The sequence below is a fragment of the Boleophthalmus pectinirostris genome, unplaced genomic scaffold (genome assembly GCF_026225935.1).
Source record: "Boleophthalmus pectinirostris isolate CB_2022bp ecotype Guang Dong unplaced genomic scaffold, ASM2622593v1 HiC_scaffold_18, whole genome shotgun sequence".
NCBI classification, from domain to species: Eukaryota; Metazoa; Chordata; class Actinopteri; order Gobiiformes; family Gobiidae; genus Boleophthalmus; species Boleophthalmus pectinirostris.
The window spans coordinates 18,168,704-18,193,764 of record NW_026571133.1 but is presented as its reverse complement, the minus strand read 5'-3'; the positions used below and the strand labels follow the sequence as shown (position 1 = coordinate 18,193,764).

General features: G+C 37.4%; 1 protein-coding gene across 1 annotated transcript in view; it reads right to left on the bottom strand.

The window, feature by feature from the left end:
• The window catches only part of snd1 (staphylococcal nuclease and tudor domain containing 1), an 87,584-nt gene extending 64,326 nt beyond the window's left edge, over nt 1-23,258 (bottom strand). The window contains exons 1-7 of the mRNA XM_055154061.1: nt 23,211-23,258; nt 21,471-21,572; nt 16,795-16,895; nt 15,052-15,162; nt 13,736-13,808; nt 11,915-12,056; nt 8,784-8,893 (exon numbers count right to left, since the gene is read on the bottom strand). Coding sequence (XP_055010036.1) covers nt 8,784-8,893; nt 11,915-12,056; nt 13,736-13,808; nt 15,052-15,162; nt 16,795-16,895; nt 21,471-21,572; nt 23,211-23,258 — 687 coding nt within the window. The remainder of the gene's footprint in view (nt 1-8,783; nt 8,894-11,914; nt 12,057-13,735; nt 13,809-15,051; nt 15,163-16,794; nt 16,896-21,470; nt 21,573-23,210) is intronic.
• Nucleotides 23,259-25,061: the final 1,803 nt, after the last annotated feature.

Genomic DNA, 25,061 nt, shown 5'->3' with positions numbered 1-25,061 from the left:
GAGGGTGGGGAGTGTGTGAGTGTTTTGGGTGGGGGTTGTGGTAGGTGACACAAAGAGGAAATGTGGTTACATAGCGGCACATATACACAACAAGAAAAGATGAAGCCACTGGTCATTAATTTCACTGCTTTTGTTGAGATTTATTGGCTGTAGAGAAATCTTGATCACGGGTGCAGCATCACCAAGGATACTGTGCTCAGAATAGCACTGACAGGCAATAGAGAGGCAGAGTGAAAGTATGAGAAATATGGAAAACTTAAAGACTAATGTCATTAAAATATGCAAATTATTTATTTATTCATGTATGTGTATGTACAATTAATTAGTTATACACAGGAAAAAAAATAAAATAAAATCATAAGAAAAGAGCGCTGCAAGGTCAAGCAATTAAAACATGACATTGTGATTTAAAGTCTTAAGGTGAAACAACAGGAAATGTGTATTAAAGCAAAATGATTAAGACAACAAAAGGCAAAACAAAATAACTCAAAAGCAGCAAGGTGAAACAAATCTAAAACTACAAATCTGACATGGTAAGATGAAGTCAAATATTTATACTGTATACTTTTGGAAAGGATTTTTAAGTGATGAGCTTTTGACAGCTGTGGACCTGTCGATGTCAAATGCAGGGAAAGTGCTGCATAGTGCACAGAATGACACATGAAAGCGACATCTAGATGAAAGTCCTGGCAGGCCCCAGAGAAACTCACTGAAACAATTTTAATGTGGATCCAGAATTATTTGGCAGCCAAGAGCATTTTTAGAGCTGTACATCAAAGAGTAACAGCAAACTTAAAATTAATGTTTCAAAATTGTATTTAACTGAATTTGTTTATAGGATGAAAGTAGTGCAGGGTATACACATTTGAATGAATTAATCAACTTTCATATTTTGGAAATTAGGTCACATTTTGGCTTAGTTGCAGCATGACCACAAGCATAGTATTAAGTAGCACAGCATAAATGATTTTAAAAGGCCAAGGACATACCCCCAAAAAAAGAGGTTGTTCAGGAGAGCTGCACTGCCCCAAGCAGAGAATGACCTCGTCTGGCTGGCTGTTACAGCAGTACCTGCTCAACAGGGGACTCAATAATAAGGCAATGCCTGCTCTTCTCCCTAAAACTCATCACTCTAATTAAACACATCCAAGTGTGATTATGCCATTGTAAATGTTTCTAGATCAACTGTAGTTATGCCTTTGAAGAGATTTATTAATTCAATAAACAAGTTGGAAGGGACATTTCTGTTAGTACTTGAAGCGAATGATGCAAAAATGTCACATGTAGTTGTAATAGAAGCAGTGAAAAGGTAAAGTAGGGAATGTAATTTAGCTTGAGAGAGAGCACAGAGGCGCATGCTAGAGACTTGGCAGGCACTCACCCACCCACTCTGCTGGCATCGGTGGCACAAACTGTTTGCTCACAGCAGTACATGCATCTATTAGTATTGTTCCAGGAGATAATAACTCCCAGTTTGTGTATGACACTATATGTTTGCATTTCACAGAGCGTAGTGCCAAACTGCATGCTTTAAGGTGGCAGACAAACAATATGCGATATGCAGAGAGAGCCTACACACCTGTTTGCAAGACCCAAGCAGGTGGGATTGCTTTAAGGCAAAAGTAAATCTGAACAAAAAATTAATGGCTTAATGTGTTATTTACATAAAAATTAACTGACCACTCATCACTCATTGAGCTAAGCAGCCAAGACTTTTTCCTAACAGAATTTTTGGGATTAGGTAAAACAGATAAATAATAATTCATCTAAGAATCAAAAATTTAAATTGGCTCAACACCATGAGCAAAAAAAAAAAAAAAAAAAAGCTTAGAAGAAAATATGACCTGAAAGAGATATATTTCGTGTGGCTGTAAGATGCACTAAAATATATAGAAATATATGAAATATATAAGACAACAAAGCTTTTTGAAAGGGCCCAGCAACATTAGTTCATTCCAGTAGACAATTGAATAAACACGTGGCTGAGCCCTGACATATGGACACAGATGCATGAGGGACCGGAGGCTGCGACCCACTGACAGCACAGGCAGGTATGTGACAGGTTAGGAAAATATATGTCAGTGTCAGAGATATCAGCCCAAAGTGAAATCTACTGCTTTTATAACAGTCATGGTCAAGATATCAGTTTACAAACACAAAGATTTAGTAGGAAGACTTTAATTTACATCTACCATGCTGTTACATAAATGTGCTGCATTTCCATCCGTGTAAACAGGAGGTTGTTAAATCTGATATCAGTAAGTAAGTCTTTAAAATTCCAAAATTCTGTAATGAGGGAAAGTAAAGGGTTTGTTAGTTGACAGTACCAAGTGACTTACACCTGAGTAAAGCCACAAGGGAACCAACTTCCTTATCTTTTTGCAGGCCTAAATATTATATGATGTTTGGTTATTTACTTGATGCAAATTGTGGCAGAGTTCAATATCAAGAAATAATAGACTTTTTTTGTTTAATATTTTATGAATGTCCAAAAAGCAGACTCCACCATCCATTGAAAATCCTAGAGTGAGACCTAGAGTATGAGGCAGTGCAAGAGCATGGGAGCATTATCCTATTGCCCTCAGTGATGTGGACTGCAGTGCCCTTCATGTACATCCAGAAGCTACCAAGATTCACTGGTCTCCAAGCACAGTGCGCACCTGTGTCTTTGCTTTGTCTACAGGGTATGCTTATCAGAGTGGACAGTAAAGCTGCACTCCACTCCACACACAAAACACAAGGTCACCCTTTTAAATAAGAACGGCCTAAAAACATGGTGCGCAGGTTTGTACTTTTCTGTCCTTTCTTATTCATCCAGGACCTGTTTTATGGGATTTAAGTGGCGCCAAGAGTTTTAAGGAACAAAGGTTGTCCACTCACCAACTTTCCTGGTTATGACTTTGTGTTAGTGTCCACTGTCCTGTTTAATTCTGTCATTGCATAATTATGTCAGTAGCTAAGTGGAACAAACTTCCTCACTAAAAGAAAAATCAAAAGGGCATGTCCAAAATAGGCAGGGTTGAAAAACCCTGCCTATCTTGCCTCTGAATCCAAAATATAGCACAAAGTTTAGCTAATCTGGAGGGAGAATGCAGTGTTTAACAAGCCACAAAAAGTAGTTGATTGCTAAAGGTGAGCCGATCTGTACCTGACTCAAAGTGGCATCAGAGAGTTTCACATAAATGTATCGATTTAAATTGATCCAATATGAGACAGAGGAAGCCTTTAACACAATGTTCAACATCATGCTATCCCAACTCGCAAGGTATGACTTATCATTTTAGACAATCCATTTCATCCTAAGTGCTTAACCACTGCATTATTACTTGTATTAACCATGCTTTTGAAGTTGCTGGTTTCAATCCGATCAAAGACTGCTGTTCACAGTAGTCAGAAATTCTGTCTAGATGAGACAGGAAAAACTGAGCTTGCACCTTTACTAGTAATTCACATTTGTGTCATAGTTAAATATGTATTTCTGTCAGTCATGACGCAGCTGTAATTAACCTGCCTTGTTTGTTTGTGGCTAGTTTAACTATATCATGTGGTGCAGAAAAGGTAATAAATTGCCTCTACTGTCTGACACTGACCAGGAAACCACTCCATGCATTATTCATCACCTGGAGTCTTTTGTGGCTCTTTTGATTGATATTTTTTTAGTATTTGCTAAGGTCTAAAGGCAAAATACAAGTACAAAAGAGGTCAATGCGTGGGCCAAAAAGAGTGGCCTAGAGGAAACAGGGCAAACAAGAGGGGAGATGCGGTACTTGTGTAATAGGCCAAAATAATTCAAGCACAATTGGAAATCAATGTCCAAGCATGGGAGCTGTGAAGGAATCCAATGAAAGCCCACTGCACTGAACGCTAAAATGAGATATATAAAGGAGGCTCAAATGTATGACCACTGCTTTGCTTGTAGCTGTAAATAAACTATCCTTGCATTTTATTTAAAACATAACAAGAACAATCAATTAACCAAATAATTAGGTCTAATTTTTGTTGTGTGTTGACATGCACAAAAGAAATCTGATGATCATGGTGAATACCTTGAGAAATGGAAATTATTCATTGGATTTCTAGAGTCAGTGTTGTACGTGGAAGACTGATTTCAGACAGATTAAACATTAACAATTAAGTTTAATATAACTGTTTAAATCTAATGTTTTTTTCCCCTCAAAAATGCACAAGTGTGAACAATCAAAGAAATCAGATTACTCATATCAGATGTAACTGTTTACTGGACAATGATAATCTAATAATTCCAGAAATCAGATAATGATCAGATCTTTGGTGAGCATGTAAGGTCTGTTTACTTAATTCATTATGACCTCTACTCCACTGATATAAACTAATTTTCATTTAGCACATCAGTGAGCAGGATAATGCCTTTGGACTTATGTTCATACTATCCAAGACCATATTGTACATCTCATGCAAAGCTTATGCCAATAAACACTGTAGGGGACAGATAATGGACTGAAAATATGGCACATGTATATTTCATTTTAATATGCAATATGCTGTCAAGCCCCAAAAGAAAAAAACTTCTTTTCACAATTTTCAACAAGAAAGAGGTGAAGCTAAACCCTCCTATTTCTACTAGTTTGTAGCATTCAAATAAACCAATTGCCACAGGCTGGTTTGAGATGAAGAAGAGATTTGTGAAGGAAGGCAATAGCTTCACTTCACAGATGCCCCAATGGAGCGGTGAGTCATCAGCGCCCTACAACAGGCTTCTGCAGCTCTGACCCGACACGTGCCAAGCCTTCGCCACTGCAGAGATGGTCCACTGCAGAGTACCAAGGCCAGCCACACTGTCACGTTCTGCTTGCTTTCAGGATACACTGATAAGGAAGGTTTTCTATGCTTACAAAAAGGTACGTGTGTCTCTATAGAAGGCAATATAAAATGGTAACGTATGCCCACACATTAGGAAATCATATCAGAAGCATTATGAACATTGTTGACAGATAAGACAGCAATCACTGGTCCAAATTTTAAGCCTACACAGGGAGTAGGTTGTAAAACAGATCAGGATCTCTATTAATAATGTTCAAATAGCGCAATAAAGCTAGTGGAGATCTACTCAAAAAGCACTGCGACACTACAGGTAATGTCTCAGCAGTGAACCAGACCCAGTTAACCATGTACGTAAGTCAATCATGCTCTTGAAATCTAAAGGTGCTATAGGAGGAGCTCTGACATCTATGTATCAGGTAAATTACTCACGCACTCACGCACTCACGCACTCACGCACTCACGCACTCACGCACTCACGCACTCACGCACTCACTCACGCACTCACGCACTCACGCACTCACGCACTCACGCACTCACGCACTCACGCACTCACGCACTCACGCACTCACGCACGCAAAAACACCGACTTTACATTATCTACGACATTTCCTAAAACGTTTTATATTGCTAAGTTTGTAATTTGGGCAAGCCTTGGCCTTGAGTATAAAACTATGAAGTTATGAAAGCAGCTGTTTTGTTACATCTGCTGCCATGTCCAAATGTAAGTGCTCAATAAAACTTAAAAGGTAAAATAATAAATACTAAACCACAGTATCCAAATAATCATGCAGAAAATAACTAACACTATAAATCAGATTACACCCGTATATAAAGGGTAGGTGGGGGAGTGGGGGGTTGGACCATTTTTCTCTTGATGATTCAAACAAATTCTATGAGCATTTTCCAGTGAGATGCAGAATTATGTGTAGAGTGAGTAGGCTGTCAGAACAGTAGATGATAGACCACCCAGACTGAATGAGGTCAACACGACTGACAGTATATGTAGGTGGAACAGCGCAACACATATTACTGTCCACTTAGCCTGCTCTCATGTAGCACAACTCACATACTTCACCCTTAATACATATGCCTCCTATTCCTCCCAGATAAGCAAATAGAAAATACTGATCTACTGCTCTATTTCATATTGTTGTGACTATGTTAAAGTACATTTTATAGTCTCTGTATTTTTTATACTGCTGCCAAAAGGCCTTAAAAAGGTATGCAATTTCAACACATTAATAATTGCTCACAACAGTCATATATATATAAAAAATTTATATCATTAATATTGATTTAATTGAGTATTTCAATTTGATAATAGTCAGTAGTAAACTAGATTAGAGTAGCTCAGTGCATTAGTCATTCTAATACATCAGAGATAAGGAGGTTTCATCTGTAGCTGAGTCACTCTTGATAAAGACGTCAATGGGAGAAAAAAAAAAAAAAAAACTACTGCAGTTGTTTGAAGTTGCCACCCAAAAGAATAGAGCAAAATCAACACAGACTTGAATGAGTGTGTGAATGGTGGTTGTTGTTTTTGTTGTTGTTTTTTTTTCAATGAAAGGTGGGAGGTGAGAGAAACTGTAATGGATGACATCAAAAAGCCAAAGGAAATATCTGAAGAGTGATGTTTACCAATGTGTTTTCTCCTTTTCCTCAGAAATGTGTGCTGCTGTTTCAGATGCACGCTGGGAATGGGAGCAGTGTCTGTCAGAGATTAACACTACAGAGAAGCAGCTGAGAGACGCAGGCAGACAGAGAGAGGAGCTTAAAGAAAGGAAGGATAAAGGAGAAGTGAAGATGCCATAGAAACTGAAAATCTGGGTTTGAAAAGATGTCTTCAAGGCCTCTCTCTTGCTACACAGCACATTAATTATATGCGTCTCCATCAAAGTAATTTGATAAGGAGATTTAGGACAAACCAGGCAACAAGTGAGGCAAGACAACAAATGATCCAAAACAGATAGAAAAATTCACTGTGATATTATATCTTTTGTATTAAGTACATCAACATGATGACTTTAAGTGCTTCAAATCCATCTTGAAATAAAAGAAGCTAATTATAGGGTATGAATGTAAAAAAAGAATATGAACAAGCAAATAAACATATCATTAGATCAACAAACAGGAAAATGTTGAGAATTCTCAGCATAAAGTATTTGATGAATGCAAATAAATGCAGCACCAAAACCCAAATCAAATGTTATTCACGTCGGGCTATCTCGAGATGTCTTCACGAGCTTGCTGCAATCAGATACTATTCAGAAATGACTCAACAGTTGAGTCCTATGTTAATAAGATCAAATTATCCATATTCAAGCTGCAGCTCACGCACCTAAATAACATGTTTTTAAAAGCAACATAAGCATGGTGAGGGAACACAGGAGGGAACTACCATCTTTGTCTCAGCAATTGGCCCTTTGACAGTGTGCCTACTTCATGTTCTGAACCCTACAGAAATAAATCACTCCAAATCAAGTTATAATTATTCCATTAGTATAATGTATTTACCAAGTATTCCTGTCAATCTTAAACCATGCTGCACATCTTTCTGCAGTTAAAGTTAATACAAATCAAGCCTTCAAGCAATTAAAAGGGAAAAATCAAGATTACATTTTAAAATTGCTGACAGTGCGATTCAATGCTCAAATTGGACATCGTTTCAAGATGCATGCATGATGAATACAATTTCCAATGTGACAGTAATAACAATAGAGATTGCTGTACCTCATAGTACCTCAGTGTGGATAAATGTGCTTGAGTCTGTTTCTCGGGAGCCACAACAGCAGGTCAGTGTAGGAAGCCTGCCAGCCTCCACACAGAGCCCAGGACTCATTATGGCTCAGTCCTGCCTGCAAACTCCCACCTACCACTAAGAAATGTGCTGATGCCACAACTGACTAAAGAAAATGTGTGCCAATGTGTGTATGAATAATGATACAGTTTAATAAACCTCGGGTGTGTATGCCAACGCATAAGGCTACCGCATAGACTGATAATAAGTTACTGCAAGCTTGCATCCATTACCACGCATCATAGCAGCATAACTTTAAAAAATAAATTAAATTATATGAAGCTACTGGATCCTTAATCAGTGTGCAGGACCTAGCCGTCACTATATTTTAGGAACAGGGCCTTTGCAAATGTTGTGTTCTAATTTATTCAGTTGTTTACCTTTATTCATCGATTAACATTTCATTGTTCAGGGCTTTGGTAAAAACGTGTCTAAAGCCTTTACATAGTACTGTAAACACTTGCCTAAGCACACCTCAGGGTTACATTTCCATGACAATTAAAAACAGCAGAGGACAGTAGAGTCAGCCAGGCTATGCAAAAAAGGACTATTAAAAAGTAGATAGGGACAGAGAGGGAGAGTGAAGAGAGCCAAAAGAGTGTGAGGTCTGGATAAGTGGAGACCGGATTAGCCAGTTCCATCATGGCTTTGGTCTGTTCACTGCCTCCAATAAAAACCTATTAGCATGTGAATGAACAGTGCACTGTGGATGGAGTTTTGTAAGAACGAGGAGCACTGATCTGCCACCAGGAGAGCAGTCTTTGTGCTGTGTGTATGTGGTTTTCATCCTTTGACCCATCAACATTAACTGTGCAGCAGTATCCTTTCACAAACAGAGATGTTTGAAAGCTGCATTAATCAGGCTCAAAATTATGACCACCTCCATATTGTCAGTGGACATAACATTTTGAGAGCTGTAGTAGCTTAGTTGGATCTTTGTTTACCATAAAATCTATACACGGCATTGATCATTCCTTGTTCCACTTATAATGTCTACTGACCAGTGCAGAATGGGAATACCTCACATGTGTTTTGAGATTCTTACAATATTCACTTGTCAAGAACAGTACATTTCTCACATAGTTAATAGAGTCCATGCTTGCTCTTCTATTTAAAAGGACTTGTGGTGCAGTAAAGCCTACTTGAAACTCAAAGCTCAGATGTAGAGGCCCTGTTATCTGCTTACCTCTCTTTGCAGCACCAGTTCTTTGGTGAACAGCGTGGCCTCTTCACTGAAGGGTTCGGCCAGCTGCATCCCCCCGGGTGTGGCTCTGGAGCTGCGAGGACATTCGATTCCTGCCCACAGACAACACCAGGACAGAAGTTAAGCACAGAAATAGCCAATCAGAAACACAAGTGGTTGTCATGAAGAGGATTAACCAGTTCATCATATCAATATGGTACCATGATATTACATACAGTCAGGAGAGCATATAAAAGCACTGAGCAAAATAATAATAATAAAAAATAATAATAATAAATAAAATAAAAAAATAATAATAAAATTAAAAAATATAATAAATAATAAATAAATAATAATAATAATAATAATAATAATAATAAAAAATCCAGATTTACCATTAGATGACCCTGTCCAAAGACTACCATGAAACTCATCTTATGTAAAATTGCACAGTGAACAAATGCCTAAGGGAAGTTAAATTCAGGCCAGAGGCTGAGTCAGACTCATGGCAATTTCTGGCTATGTTGTAACGCAATGTATGGCCTTTGTCAGAGCAAGTGTGAGTTTTTTTTTTGTTGTTTCTTGAAACATTTGTTATTGTATATTGTCAATCCATAATTTGCCCTATTACAGACAAATAATTTGGCCTATAAACACATGCACATTTGCATCTGTGTGCAACCCTATGAATACAACAGTGGCAGCATAAAAATGGCGTTTGATAAAGCCAGAAAAAAGATGAGAAATAGGGGAATTGGTTAGTAAATACACAGAACAGGAAGTAATTGCAGGCAAGGAGATACTGAGTTTCTGCTTGGTTTGGTCACAGCTCAGATAAAGGCTGGAGCAGGGATTCTCTAATCCTCCAAAAAAGGACTTAAGAATGTTAGACACAAAGAAGTCAAGTTTTATTGTATCTCTCAAAGAGTACAAAGTTTAAAGGCTGCCTAATTAGTCACAGCCAGACAAGCTTCTTAGAAGGGACAAAGCAAAGTAAACCAAGATTATTTTGCAAATCAATTAATTAAATGAATAATTGTTACATTAATTGATTATTCATTTAGATTGCAAAAGGCCTATAAATGAGGTTCTTTTTCACAATTCTTGCTTTGTCTGATAACACCTCTTCTCTCAGCACATGCCCTGTCTGTACCGTCCAGATAATGACTTGATAAATTAGTTGGCAAACATCTCAATCAACTTGTGGTTTCAGCCCTAAGTGCTATTGAGAACTCCATGTATAAATCATTAAGTATAGAGGCTTGTTCCTAGTCATTGCATAATTTCCTGCAATATGCATTGTAAATAGAGGTTAAATAATACAAAAACATGTTTTGTCCTAAATACACTGATTTCTTATGACTATTACATAATTTGATGCATCACAATGAATGGATATAAAATAGATTTAAAATTGATAAGTTTGGCAATCATTTATTGACATTTTTTTCAGTTTGCATAAAAGGTTGAGGCACATTTAAGATTATCTTTAAGATGAAAGTCATTAGTGATAAATCTAAAGGCCTCACACATCATGGTATGGTTCTGTAATAAATGTTTGAATTCCACTAAAATGCAAAAGGACAGCAAGGTGTGAAGGACACTGCTGTGTGAAGGTCAAAGGAAAAGCTAAAAAATGATTTGCCAGCTTCTCTGACTTTGAATCATCAGCTTTATTTTGCCTACAGTTTTTTTGTTTTGTTTTTTTTTTTAGTAAAGTTTTTTTTCTGCTCTACTTTCTCATCTTCCATTTCCAACACAGTTCCATAGCACACGCAGCAAGAGAGAAGGTGCCTCTCACAGACATTGTCGCATGTTCTAGGTACAACACCAAGAACAAAATCAAAGTGGGCTCAGGTCACACACTGTGTTGATCAATGCTTTGTGAGGACAATTTGGGTGAGTTTTTGTGTTCAAGGGTGAGGTTTATCCAGAGCAACCAACCTTTCTGTCAAAGAATTTCACCTGATGTGGCCTTTATCTGGTGACCCAGATGGTGTACAAGCATATACAGCCCCTTTGCACTGACCTCACCTTATAACATTGCTCTCATCTTTTTTAAAGCATTTCCAATGGTATTGGAAAGGAGAGTGAGTACCCCTTCCATTATAGCACCCATTAGAATGAAAGCTACTCCCGTTACCCCCCACTGAATTTGCATAAGCACATATCACTGCAGCAGCCAGCCAGAAGGTCTATTAAAGGAAAAGTAACTGAGACTTCCCCTCACCTCCTGATGCAAACCTCAGGTCTTTCTCCTCACCTTTGTTTGGATTCCAAAAAGGCCTGTGATTGATTTCTACTTAAAACTGAAATAACGGAAACACATGTGCAAACTAAAGCAAGTGACAATTATTACACAGCACTGCACGCACAAGAAATGTTCAGTATTAACAGCCTGGATATCTTAAGATTTGAGAGAGTTTCACCTGCTAAGCTCAACATTTTTACTTTGAGACATCTACAATACAAAAGGAAAAAAAATAATGGACAAGGCCTTATAATGACTAACACATGAAATGAATAACATTTTAAGTTTTTTATTTTTAGTTCAGTCTTTAGCATTTTGCATTATGATGTTTCATTTACAGCATCATTTACAGTATTTTTGACTTAAATGGTAGAGAAACTTAAACTTAACAGATACATCTTATGTTGCATATTCCAGCCTTTGTATTTTCACGATCATTACATGACAATGATCATTTGACCAGAGCCAAAGAGGCAAAGAGTCTTTGTTTTGTTGGCATCCTGTAAGAATCTGCTGAGAGATCATTAGCTCAGATTGTAGATGCTATGAATGCTTTAAAATGCATCCTTATAGTTATACTTTTTTGTTACACATTCTGATTTAGATACCTAGATTCAGATATCTTCCTTGAGCAGCTGTGCAGAAGGGACAGTCCATCTAAACTGCATTTTTATTACAAGAATAGCGATAGTCACTTCCCATTATCTGGGCAGATGTGGCTATAGTGTTTCATAACAACACGAACGGTAAAGTGCTAATGTAAAGAATGATCAGGGAAAATAGAAATAAAATGTTAAAAATACAATAGTTTAACTGCAGGATAAAGCATCTACTACAAATTAAACAACAGAACTAAATATGAGGAGAATAAAAGGTTACCCACCAGCAAGGAGGAATGTGATGAGACACGTTTCTTTGGGCATGTACAGCTTAAGACGAGAACCACTGAAGACATACTCCACCACAGCTTCTGATCGGCCAGCACGCTGCAGGAATGGCAGGAACTGCTTGGCTTTCTGTGTTTCCTGATGGACAATACGTTTATTTTTAAGACTTTAAAATGATTAAAACTACAGGCAGACAGATTCTTTAGATGAAACCCTCAAAATATCTTATGTTGAAATGGTTAAATAATGCTTCTCATGGCATTAGGGCCATTGGGCATGAAGAACAAATCACCGGTGATACTTAAAATCATGACATGTGGTTGGGATCCAGGCCTGAAGATTCAGCACCTGAACTCCACCCACTGTGGTCCAAAATAGGCCGCTGAGTGGGAGATAACAGAAGCAAACAGTCAGCCGTTCACACAACAGCACCTGCAGTGTGTGGGCACAGCAACTTGGTTCAGAAAAAGGAGGAACCTGTGAGAGGACATTATTATGCAACCCAGAGAGGCATGAGGTGAATCAAGAGCCTTCTCCATTCTCCTCCCACCTTCTGCATTTATCTGAAACACCATACATTTACAAACATATCGCTGCTCTATTTGTGATGCAGCCTCCTCTTCATACCATGCATAATTCTAGGATACCTTTGAGCTCAGGATGCCAATGTATGTAGTTCTAATTTCCTGTAAGTGTGTGTGGGTAATGCATAAGCCTGAGCACAGCAATTTGTGGGTGTATATCACAAAACTAAAGGAAAAGAAGGAAGGAGGTGGGAGAGAGGAGGCGAAGTAGTGCTATTTTAGGCCTTTTATTAGAAGTCTCATTACATTAGCCAAACAACTGGTGCTTGCACGTGCATGTACGCCTACTGGCAGTGGCTGGCACTAGTCCTGAGCTGTGCAGCAAATACCGTACCATCCGTTTGAAATAGACACAAACTGTAGGGCAAGGAGGAGCTACAGCTGCAAATAATGACACTGACCAGAAACATAGGGAGGATGACACTAACACTAACGACACTAATAAGAGCTTAGGGGAGCACATCATTCTGCAAACCACACATGAATGCATGACACAGCCTTATTATGCTAGGGACCAGCATGTGCCAAACTATTTACCTTATGGACAACATATGGAAATAACTGCACATATATTCAAAGCATAGTTATTATTACAGAAAAAATACTATGGTTTAAAGTTAGTGTGCCAATTTGGTTAAAGCTTTCAAGTCCAAAAGCTCTGAATAGTAGATGGGTAAATAAATGTTGAATTGCTTATGAAAATAAAGTCTAACAGGAACACACTTGCTTTAGTTTATAGTTGAGAGTGTACACTACAACATTGACTTGCTGTTAACAAACATTGACTTGCTTTTAACACTAATCATTAACATTTTGAACTTCAGTATTAGTTTGACTCTTTAACAAAGAGGAGACAGATCATAACATCTTGTAAAAAATGAAATGAGTCCTCAGAGATGCTTGAAATATATGTACCACTGAACCATTACTCTGCACTTTATAAACTTTACAAGAAAAACAGCTAATTTCATTCGTAGAGCACTTCCAATCAGGCTTCATTAGCCAAATGATCCCTCTATCAAGCCCCAAGGCACTCGTAAACAAGGCAGGACGAAGTGCTACTGATCTTTATATTAATGGCTCTGATTATTTTTAGAGGCTGCTTATCTTCAGATGAAAAAGTGTCTTTGAGGTCTAAATTAATGATCACAATATTTGGCACTCTTGCATTATGAACTGAAATGCTCATTGAGAAAATGTTTTTGGAATTTAAAACATTAAAGAATGACTCACCCCAGAGATGTCAGCCACTCTGTGGATGGGGACCTCCTTCTTGCTGTGTAGCCCTTTGCCATTCTTGATAGCTCTGTGGTCAGTCATGTCAAAAACACACAATACACAGTAAATGTGGCACAAACACCACAGTTATCCATTAGGAAAATTAAATGGCCCTGAGCCGCAAAGAATAGAATGAGAGCACATGAGTAATGACAGACAAACAATGTTGCATCTCAAAGTAATATGTAAATCAATGCCACTTTTCTTCCCTGAACAGCTATTACAGCTCAACTGAAAAGCCAAAATATAATTTGTTCCAAGACAAATTATAGTGACATGAGAAAACACAAATATGAGCAAATATGGTTGAAAATGTTTGCTTTTTAAAGAGATGCATTCTATAAGACAATGGCTCATGAAGTCTTCTTCATAGGCACTTCCTCGAGCTCTAGATGAGTTAAAGAGTTCCCAGGCCACTGTAGCTGGTCGACAGTCATGCATCCCTTGGCTCTGAGGGATGTAAATCACTACTGGTGCCCATCTATGCAAGCATGCATATAGATGGTAAGCGATGCTCATTTAGCAGTACAGCTGAGGTTCCTGGGAGGTTGCGGGCCAGTAGCCTCATGCAACCGAGATCTAAAAATAAAACTTAGGCTATAGACAGAAACCTCTCATCAGCTTTAATAAAACCCCATCAGGGACAGAGAGAGACTGTGATGGAGCTGAATAGACAAGATGAGGAAGTGAGTGAAAAGACGACCCAGCAGAGCAAGGCCAAAGAAGGACAAAATCGAAAACAGCTAAGGTGGAGAAATAAGAACAAACGGTGCAAAAGAGTAAGGAATGGAGAGGAAAAGAGGAAGAAATGGAGTGAGCAGTGACACAAGAGAAGAGAGAGTGTTCTATACAAAAAGGGCTGAATCTGCTCAACCTACAACCAGCAGATCTTAATCTACAGCCAATATTGAATTGTACTGGATCACTACATAATTATATTCATGGGCCCTGGGTAAAGAGCGTTTTTTTTGGTTTGTTTTTATATATAGTGAATACGTATAATATATAATACCATGTGAATTAATTTGGTGACAGCACCTTGCTCAGTGGGTAAAAGCAATTTGGAAAGAAAGCTTCAAGGTCATTTTTATACTATATCCCAAGAGTAGCATTCACAAGGTCAAGGATGAAAGGAGAGAGAAGCTATGATCATTTTAAAAGAGATGTATGGTATAACAGTTTAATGTAATCTAATCTTTCAACTGAGGAAATATGACAATTTGAATATGTGTTCATTTAAAAAGGAAAGTATTGAGTGGGTCTTTCCTCACCTTGCTTCTGCAGCCAAAAGCTCATCATAATGGGAGGATCTCTGGTCATCATCCTGTCTGTATCTGATGACCGTGGCCAGACCTTTACTGACCAAAGCCTCTGCAATGTTACTGCAAACAATAATAGGAGGAGAGGAGGAGGCTTTAAAAGACTAATATAGAACAATTTTGGAAAGGAAGTATAAGCTGAGCAATAATAAATAATATGGCCTTGCTAAAGAACATAGGGCTGGTTAAATGCTGGCTCTGCACACTTGACTAAGCACTGCTTTGCCATGTTGCTGATGTGGAGAAGGGCACAAAGAGGGAGCATTGTTGTAGTTAATGTAGCACTTAGTTACTGGCCCTTAGACATGGCTGTTCTAGATCAAGTGTGGGAGAAGGGCAGACAGCACAGTCCCATTTGTCCACTGAAAAGCACATCTGTCATCTATATCATAACACCTCTGGATATCAGACCATACAGTGGCACAAGCCAGTGAATTCGATTAATGACGTGGAAATATACATTTATTTAAACAATTAATTGGGAATTGAATTACAGGGTCTCTTGGAACAAAACATAACAAAGGCCAAAGTATTCATCTGATATTAGTTTTCTTCCATGCCTCTAGGCAAGCAACGCCCTGTTCATTAAGAATTCCTACTTTATTTGACAGGTCTGTCATTTACAAATTTTGCACACCAAATGCCACCACTGAAATACACACCAAATACTGAAATAAACTGGATCTGATCTTTTGTGAATCATAGCCCCATTACATTCACTTACATTCTTAAAATACAACCTTTATGTGACAAATTACTTAATTCCATAATTTCTCTAATTTACGGTATTATTACAAGACACAATGTAACCAACTATGCCAGGAGACAGAGTGACAGAAGGTAAATATCTTGGCCTAGCCTAGTCATGTCAATGCTCATTAGGGGATATGCCAAATGTTATCCATGGAGACCAGCTGCTGCTGTTGGCTGGTGCTGGGTTATAATTGGCTGGTCAATAGGTTACTTTGTTCTCAATTTATTTATGACTGAAGCATCAAAAAGATCACAATATTGTTGGGACTGAAAGAATTGTTTTTTCTATCAATTGTGGTTCAATAACATAGTTCTAAAGGGGAGCAGAACACCACAAACAACAAATGGCAGCTTTAATCCATTTTGGTGGGAAAATTATTTTAAATGTTTTTCACCACATAAAAACACTTCTGAAATAGCTTGAACTTCTGAATAGTTTAATAACATCTCTATCTGTAGCCCTGCATAAAATGTGTCTGCAAGATAAAATGGTTTTGTGCATAACTGTTTTTGAAGATAGAAAGTAATTGCCTGCACTCAGATAACCCTTGTGAAAATTAAAATGCAGAGATGTGTATTGGGGAAGAGTGGGAAAATGTTTTGTGGACCAAAAAACCTCTGCAATAATCTTGAACCAGATATTTTACAACCCAGCCAAGAATGGAAATTGTACACATAAAATTGCAGCTTTGAGTTTATTTATTGAGCTGTAAATGCTATGGTCTCCTTTAGGTGTATGCTGCAAAGAGTGAAATAGCATTAGGTAAATACTACTGTACTTTTAGTACTGTTTGTACAAACAAAACACATTACAATTTAGTAGAATAAAAGGCACAATATTAATATAAAATCTAAAAAAAGCATATTTACACAACATTTCAAGTTAATATGATATAGATTAAATTACTCCTCAAATGTTATTTAATCAACTGTTCTACTCACATGCCACCAATTGTGACTGTTGCACAGGTGCGCTCTGAAAATGTGGGGGTGCCTTCTGCCGGGCCAGTTGCAGCTCTAATGTAGTCCACTGTCACATTGACCTGTAGGGGCACAGACACAAGTGCAGAGGTCAACATAACATATCAGGTTTAGTGAGAGCGTCTACAGCGATCATTTGATCTGGGGCGTTAAAATTGCAAGTGTGAGTGGGTTGTGTGTTTGTCCCAGTTTCCAAGGTCACCCAGTCAGTGTAAATCATGTCAGGCGGCACAGTAGCTCAGCCCAGAGGAGAGGCGTTTGCACACATGCATCACCCCAACTAGCACAGCCTAAAACTAACTCTAAAGTAAGTGGCCTGAGGACACAGCTTTGTCACTACTGTGTGTGGCCCTGTATTTCACGTGGAATCTTACCGACTTGCATTGAGAGTGCCTCTGATTCAGGCGTCTACTGGAACATTTCAAACCTTGGTGGGTCAGAATTGGTGGTGGAGGGGAGCCAACAGCAAGAATGTTGCAGCACAAAAATGTAATTTTGAGTTTTGTCAAACATGAAGGACATGATGAAATTTGGCCAAGGCAACAGAGTATCTTGTAATTGCTTCAATTTTTTTTTCAAATTGGGGAAGAGATGGTTTTTCAAATGAAAAATGAAAGTGCCTAGATGATTTGCAAAGAACACTGCCTTTGAATTACTTTTTGGGAATTTTCCAAATGACAAGAATGACAGTAAGAAGATTAATAATACATTCATTCAGGTAATATATTAATAGAACATAAGCAAGTTAATATATGGGTCTTTGGCATAGAAACAACACAGAAAATGATACTGAATGTAGACACCATGACACATTAATCTTTAAATGGTTATTTTAAAAGATAATACAAAAGGAACCATTTTGAGTAATTGAAATAAATGAAATGGCCATTTACCTGAATTAGAATAAAACCACAAAAGAGCATAAAACCCAGAACCAGTGCAAATACTCTGGTGTACTGGGAGTTAGGGGATGGGAAGGCCAAGGACCAGTAGGTTACCCATTAGCTAAGGTGATGACAGATTATAAACTTTGACCAGTGATGTCAGATTAGGGGAGTCTCATCCTCCATTCTCCACGGGCTAACTCACAGATTTCCTGATATGGCAAAGCTATCAGTGAGGCCCCCAGAGGAGAGCACGGCATGGGGAAAAGCCAGAGGAGGGCTTAGGAAGGGGGCTGAGTGATAATGACAAGGACAGAGACATCACTGTGTGAGTGTGTGTGTGGCCGAATGGCTTTGTTTTACTGGGACAAAAGATGGCTGCTTTTCACATCAATAACACAACACAGGAGTCAGAGCACATTGTAATTTGTATAATGTGGTACAGACAATTACTGATTCATCTGACAATGATTTGTAAAATAAAAACAAACCTGACTTTTTTTTTTTTTTTTTTTTTATTTGTTATTTTAAAAGCGCACACACTAGTAACTATTTCAAAAGCTTGATAAGATTTTCATGTATGTTTTTTATGCCATTTTATTTACATACATTTCAAAGTAGTGATCGTTGACTCATCCTAAAGGAAGACATGCAGTGAAAGCCCCATCTGGATTTTGAACCATAGGAGCTCCTGAGGTTTAAGACTACTAGCTTTGCATCTGCTTGAACACACCAAATGTTGAATTGTGAATAGAGTTTCACTTTCGCAAACAGATAGCTCTCATGCAGCAGAGTAAGGAGGAAAAGTGTGCACTAGCAGCTGCATAACAGGAGCCACTTTGAGAACGCAGGATTATCCGAATGTGCTCAACCCTGATAAGTGGCTTAATGCAACATTTTCATTGGACTTTTTTCTACTGAGGCTGAGACCCAAGCAGACAAGAAGCACTACTTATAAAGTTAGCCAAATCATGCTTTTTGGGATTATGTCACCATGCAAGAGCTGTCATTTTAGAAAGTGCTGGGTATATACACGAGAGTGAGACGAGACTTGAAGACTGGTGTAAGTGACAGAATGAGAAGTAAAAGGCCCTATTTATGACATGCAAGGATTTATGATACAACTTGACACTTGGTAAACATTTGCATATCTATGTACTTTGTGTACAAGTTGGATTTATTCCCATATATGTAAATGAAAAAAACAAACCCATTGTATAGTCTCTATGATTAACAATGCATACATTGAGCTCATCATGAGAAAAAAATGATTTTCTTAATATGACTGTATTAGATATACTTTGTAACGGATCAAAAGCTTTTCTATAGATAATGTGACTGTAATGGAAAAGGCATTTAATGCAGCTTTACTCTTCTAAATCAGAGTGGCATTAGACATTAAGGCTTCAGATCCACTCACTGAGAACCATTTGCAATGCTTAGTCACATCCAACAGGTTAAGGAGGAAAGTAGAAATTGGGTTGTTTTTGTGTTCTCACTGACCTAAAAATACAGGAATATACTGTATATATTGTGGAATGAGTGTGGAGTACCAATAGAAAGAGATTATTTTACAAATGCCATTTTGGAAAATCCTAAAAAGTAAGAGTAAATTATGTAGATTGATGATCATTTAAAAATATGTATCCAACCAAAAAAAAAAGTACCAAAAAGTACTGTGAAATACACAACTCAAAAACATGTTTTTGAAGCCATAACATTTAAAATTGTAAAGAAAAATATATACATTTAGACATCTACACAATAAATCCAGAAAAGAATATGATATCTCCATCTCAGCATTGAACAAAAAGAAAATGTTGGCACAATGTTAAGTAATAGCTGCAGAGTCCTGCTTCAGTTGCCTTTCACGGTGTTCCATACTTTCATTGCATCAAACTTATCTTTTTACCCAAGGCCGCACATGTCATTAAAAAGCCTATGAGGGCGATGATTTCAGTTGTTGCCAAGGCAGCAGAAAGGTTATGTTTATACCTCGAAAAACCTGCATTTTTTAGATTTCACAATTTAAAAAATGTGTCTGCTTTGTAAAGGCAGATTTAATTCAGAACTATTGCACACTTATGCCACAGCAAGAAAGAAAAGCTGCATTATTTTATTTTATTTTTTATACACACATACATATATACATATATTATGTATATATACACACACACACACATACATATATACACATACACACATATATACATATATATATGTATTATACATATACTATATGTATATGTGTGTGTATATATATATATATATGTGTATATGTGTATATATATATGTGTATGTGTATGTATATATATATATATGTATATATGTGTATGTATATGTATTATATATATGTGTGTGTGTATGTATATATATATATATATGTGTGTGTGTGTGTGTATGTATATATATATATATATGTGTGTGTATGTATATATATATATATATGTGTGTGTGTATGTATATATATATATATATGTGTGTGTATGTATATATAATATATGTGTGTGTGTATGTATAATATATATATATGTGTGTGTATGTATATATATATATGTGTGTTGTAATATATATAGTGTGTATGTATTATATATATATGTGTGTATATATATATATATGTGTGTGTATATATATATATATGTGTGTATGTATATATATATATATGTGTGTGTATGTTATATATATATATGTGTGTATATGTATATATATATATATATATATATATATATATATATATATATAATACACATACACACTATACATATAGTATATGTATATGTATAATCCATCATCCATCCCACACACACACACACACACACGCACACACACACACACACACACACACACACACACACACACACACACACACACACACACACACACACACGCGCACACACACGCGCACACACACACACACACACACACACACAATCATTTTCAAAATATTTAAATTTAATTTAAATTTAGTGCTCAAAGGCATTTGAGATCTAAATTTGTAAATGCACTTTTGGAGCGGTGCTGACAACTATGGGGTTGATCCTATATATTAGTCAATTTATCATTAAAAAACAATCGATTTATTTAAACTCAAAAGCAGATCTCAGCTGACTGTTTGAATAAAGTAATTTACTCCTGCTTTTCTCTTTATAAAAAGGCAATACATTTAGTCATTAAATAGACATTAATGGGGGCAATTAAAATGACAGACATAAGAATATATTCAAATATTTTTCTAAATGCCAAAACTCCAGGCTTCTGAAAGCTTGCATGTTGTGAATTTGTAATACGATAGTTTGTCTGTATTCTTATACAGAATTTGGGGGAACATTATTTTTCTATTAAGGTACAGTGGTTGAACTGCTATACATAATGTTTTAGAGATATTACTTGGCTGTAGAAAATGCATATGTTGAGTAGTAAGCAGCTTTAGTTGGTAGCATTCTTAACACTGGCTCCTGTTGGGTCAAATTTGTGTAAATCACAGCCTCCCACAGGCTACACGTCGAGTAGATCAATAGACACAAGGGGAGGGAATCAGCACTGTTTCTTTAAAGGGTGCGTGCGGGCCATTTCCACGCCCCGGGGCATCAGAGCACTTGCTATTCGCAGCGGCACAGAAATAGATAGGCTTAAGACATAATTGTATTGCTGCTGAAGGAATGGAAAAGTGTGTTTGAATATATGAATAGCCCAGAGAAGAGCATTTGAAAAGCTTTTTAGGGAGGTAGGACAATAATAATGACTGGATCTCACCTTCTTCCCAATGAGCTTCTTCCGAAGGAACTCGCGGGCTTCAAACATGTAGGGAATGTCATAAAGTGGACGGAAACGCTTGTCTTTATCTTTGGTCTTTTCCTGAAACAAGAGAAAAAAAGGAATTTAGGAATTTTCACTTCAGAAAATGCTTAAAATTGGGACCTCTGACATAGAGAATAATAGATAATGTCTTATATTTTTTTGAGCCACAGAAAGACTTGTAATTGAATAGTTGAATGTAATTGCAAGATGGAAATATTTCTAGGCAAAGCAATAATCAGAATAATAATCAAAAAAGTTACATGGTGCACCTTTAATAAAGAGAAATCATCAAAGCTCAAAGTTTTATGTTACCATTTAGAGAATTAGCATAATAATGCAAAGAAAAAAAGACCAGCGTTTGACACTGGATAGACTATTAGAAGCTAAAACTGAATGAAGTTTGCTATGGTCAGTTTACAATAGTTGTTTTAATTGGTGTACGTTTCATTTCACAAGGCAGTTTGTTCATCACATGCATTTAAAACCTCCATTATAAACCCTTTTGCAATATGCCTTTCTGTCAAAACCAATTCTCTCTCAAAAAAAAAAAAGCCAAATTAGCCTATCAAATGCCAAGCAGATCCAGGTGTGCCACAGTCAAAGCATAGAGGAAGTTGTTGTTAATGAGTTGCACAAAGGCAGACTGGCACCATACGCGCACACACAGATGTAACCATACGCACAGCTGTGCACCAAATCGTCCCTCAATGTGTTCACCTATTCTGTGACAGGAGCAGCCCACAAATAGAAAGCATTTACATTTTTAAAGGAGGCTGGTCTTTGTATTGCTCCAAGTTGGAAGAAGACAAACACAGGCTTCCACAGTGACAGGTGTCCCTTTGCAGAGTGTGAAAAAAAAATTTTAACAAAATGGCATTGAAGAAGTGAAAGGAAAGTAAATGGTAGGCACCAACATTAAAATAAAGCTATGAATGACAATACTGCATGCTATGCTATCCCATCCCTGCATACACCTCCATTATTCTCTGTCATGCCAACAAGCAAGGTTAAATGAATTCCTCATTTCAACTCTTCAATGGCTTTCCTTTGAGCTTAATGCCCTGCCACTGCCAGGTGTGGCACATAACATGGCAGATGGGTTCAGAAACAAGACACATGTGAAGAAATGGAATAGTGAGTTTAATGTTGGACCATGTGTTCTTCCTTGTTAGTCTACAGTGCTATTATCACAGCTGTTTATTGTGTAATGCGCGTGTCGAAAATGCAGTGAAGTTGTTCAGGTCATTCTAGGTCAATTGTAAAGGATGTCTGAAACTATGAGTGTAACCACAGACAAAAGTGCCAATAATACAGTGCAACAAAACTGTTTTTTTCAATCTTGGCCGCTTTTCTTGTCAGGCTTCAAAACAAGAGCATTCAGCCAGTAAAATCCTTTATCACTCAGTCAGGCTTAAAAGAGAAGCTTTTATCCAAGTCAGTATTGGGAGGCTGCTGAGGACAATCACTTTATTGAACACAGAATGGTTTACCCCAGTTTGGTCATGAGCAGATTATCAAAATATACAAAAGGTAAACAGCAGCATTGCGTTTCCTCACATGTAAACTATGCAAAATGCCAGAATCATTTTTTAAACATGACAATGCCTCAAAATAAAATCCTCAAACATATGGCTAAACTGTGCATTCCCCATTCCTGTGATGAAAATAGAATGTTTTAATGAGAAGATATAGTACCTGTAGAAGAAACGAGAAGAAAGACACAAAAAGAGGGGCAAAAATCATGTCGACCTAATAAGGAGTTTCACACTGAAGAGGAACCATGTCACTGAGGGCGAAGAGTGTAAATGTCAGCACTCTATGCCAATTAGGCACGAGGAGTGGAGGAGCAGACATGGAGGACAAAAGGTACTAGCCTCCCATCTTACAGCAGCTCTATGGGGAATAGAGAGATGCTGAGTAGAAGGTGAAACAGTTTGAAAACAAGGAATACAGACAATCAGAGCTGCCTTATGATGTGCTGGAGCAGGAGAGCACACCGATGATTGTCCCGCACCAACTTGTGTCCAGTGTAATTGGGAGAGTTTGTGTCTTTACTTCTTGTGATGAAAAGCTACAGTTAAAAAGGGCACTCGATGTACTTTGAAGACAATGACCTCAACCTGTATGAAATGGTATATCATGTGCAAGAGCGCAGTCATCTTGATTACCCAAACAAGTAACCCTCTCAATCGGTCAACTACAAGAATAAAGGAACACCCACAACTTCTCCTTTGAGCATAATTTTAATAAACTGTTCTATGTTAAAAAACAAAACAGAAAGCCAAATTTGATATTAAGGCCTCCAGGTAAAACATACATGGGGAATTTACGTAGGGTAAATTTACTTTGCTCCAAATTATGCACTACCATTTGGCAATAATCTACAGAGCAGAAGGAATGTGTGACCACTGGCTTCAAACTGGCTGTGAAAATTACAACAATAACATTTGGAGCATTTCATCTAGATTTGACTATGATTTAATTAAACACAACAACACAATTTTCAATTAGCCTTTAGCCTTTGGTCTATGGCAAGAAAATGGCATACAGTGGTCATTTGTGATTACTGTTCAAATTAGTGATACATCAGGTATTACTGGAACAAAAGGTATATTGAGAATATAAAGGCCAAAATGTTATAAAATGTTCATTTGTATGTATACTGTATTAATTATCAGTGAACAGTGAATAATTATTTAACATTTTAAATACCCATGCAAGTAATGGTCTCACTCTTGAATAACTTTGCAAAAAAATAAATCCAAAACTGAGAGGGGGCACCAACTCCGAAAGTGCCTCGTCCAGTCAAAGGGGACGAAGTGAATCAATGTGGTGTGTGCCCTGATGTCAGCCTGTTTTAGCGTGTGGGGTCACAGTGTGTCATTGCAGTGCCATGCTGAGGGCACACACATGGACAGACAGAAGCTGTGGAGGCTGGGGACAGCAGTGAGCGGAGGAGAGCAAAATAGGAGAAGACAGATGGGATTGTCTATTTAAACATTCAGAAAACTGACCATCTTTGGGCTGATTGTGAATCAAAGGCTTATAGATCAGCAACATTCTGTTACTGATATATTTTAGGCACAATATCCATCACAATACAATAATCACAAAGCTCTCACTTGCTGAGATCCATTCCAGTTCTCTTATTTGCTTATTCGTCACCCTCTGCCCCATCTGTTTGGCTTTCAGTATTTGCACATACTTTTATTAAAAAACATCCAATATTTCTTCATTTGTTTTGAACCACACAAGGAATGCAGCATGAGATGGGTATTACAGCGGTCCACTAGGGCACTAAAACAAATGTTATACAGTGGAGATGGACAGATGAGTGATGGAAATTGTGTAGCCAAGAAGAAACTTTTTTTAAACTAGAGTGCCCGTACTTAAGTATAAGTCAGAGTAATTGAGAAAAAAGTGACAACATTTTCAGACAAGCACCTATCCACAGCAAGAATAAGTAAATTAACTGCCTTAAGAAACAAAAATAGTACAAATCCCAAGAGGGACAAATATGCCATAGGAACAGAGAGGGAAAGTGTG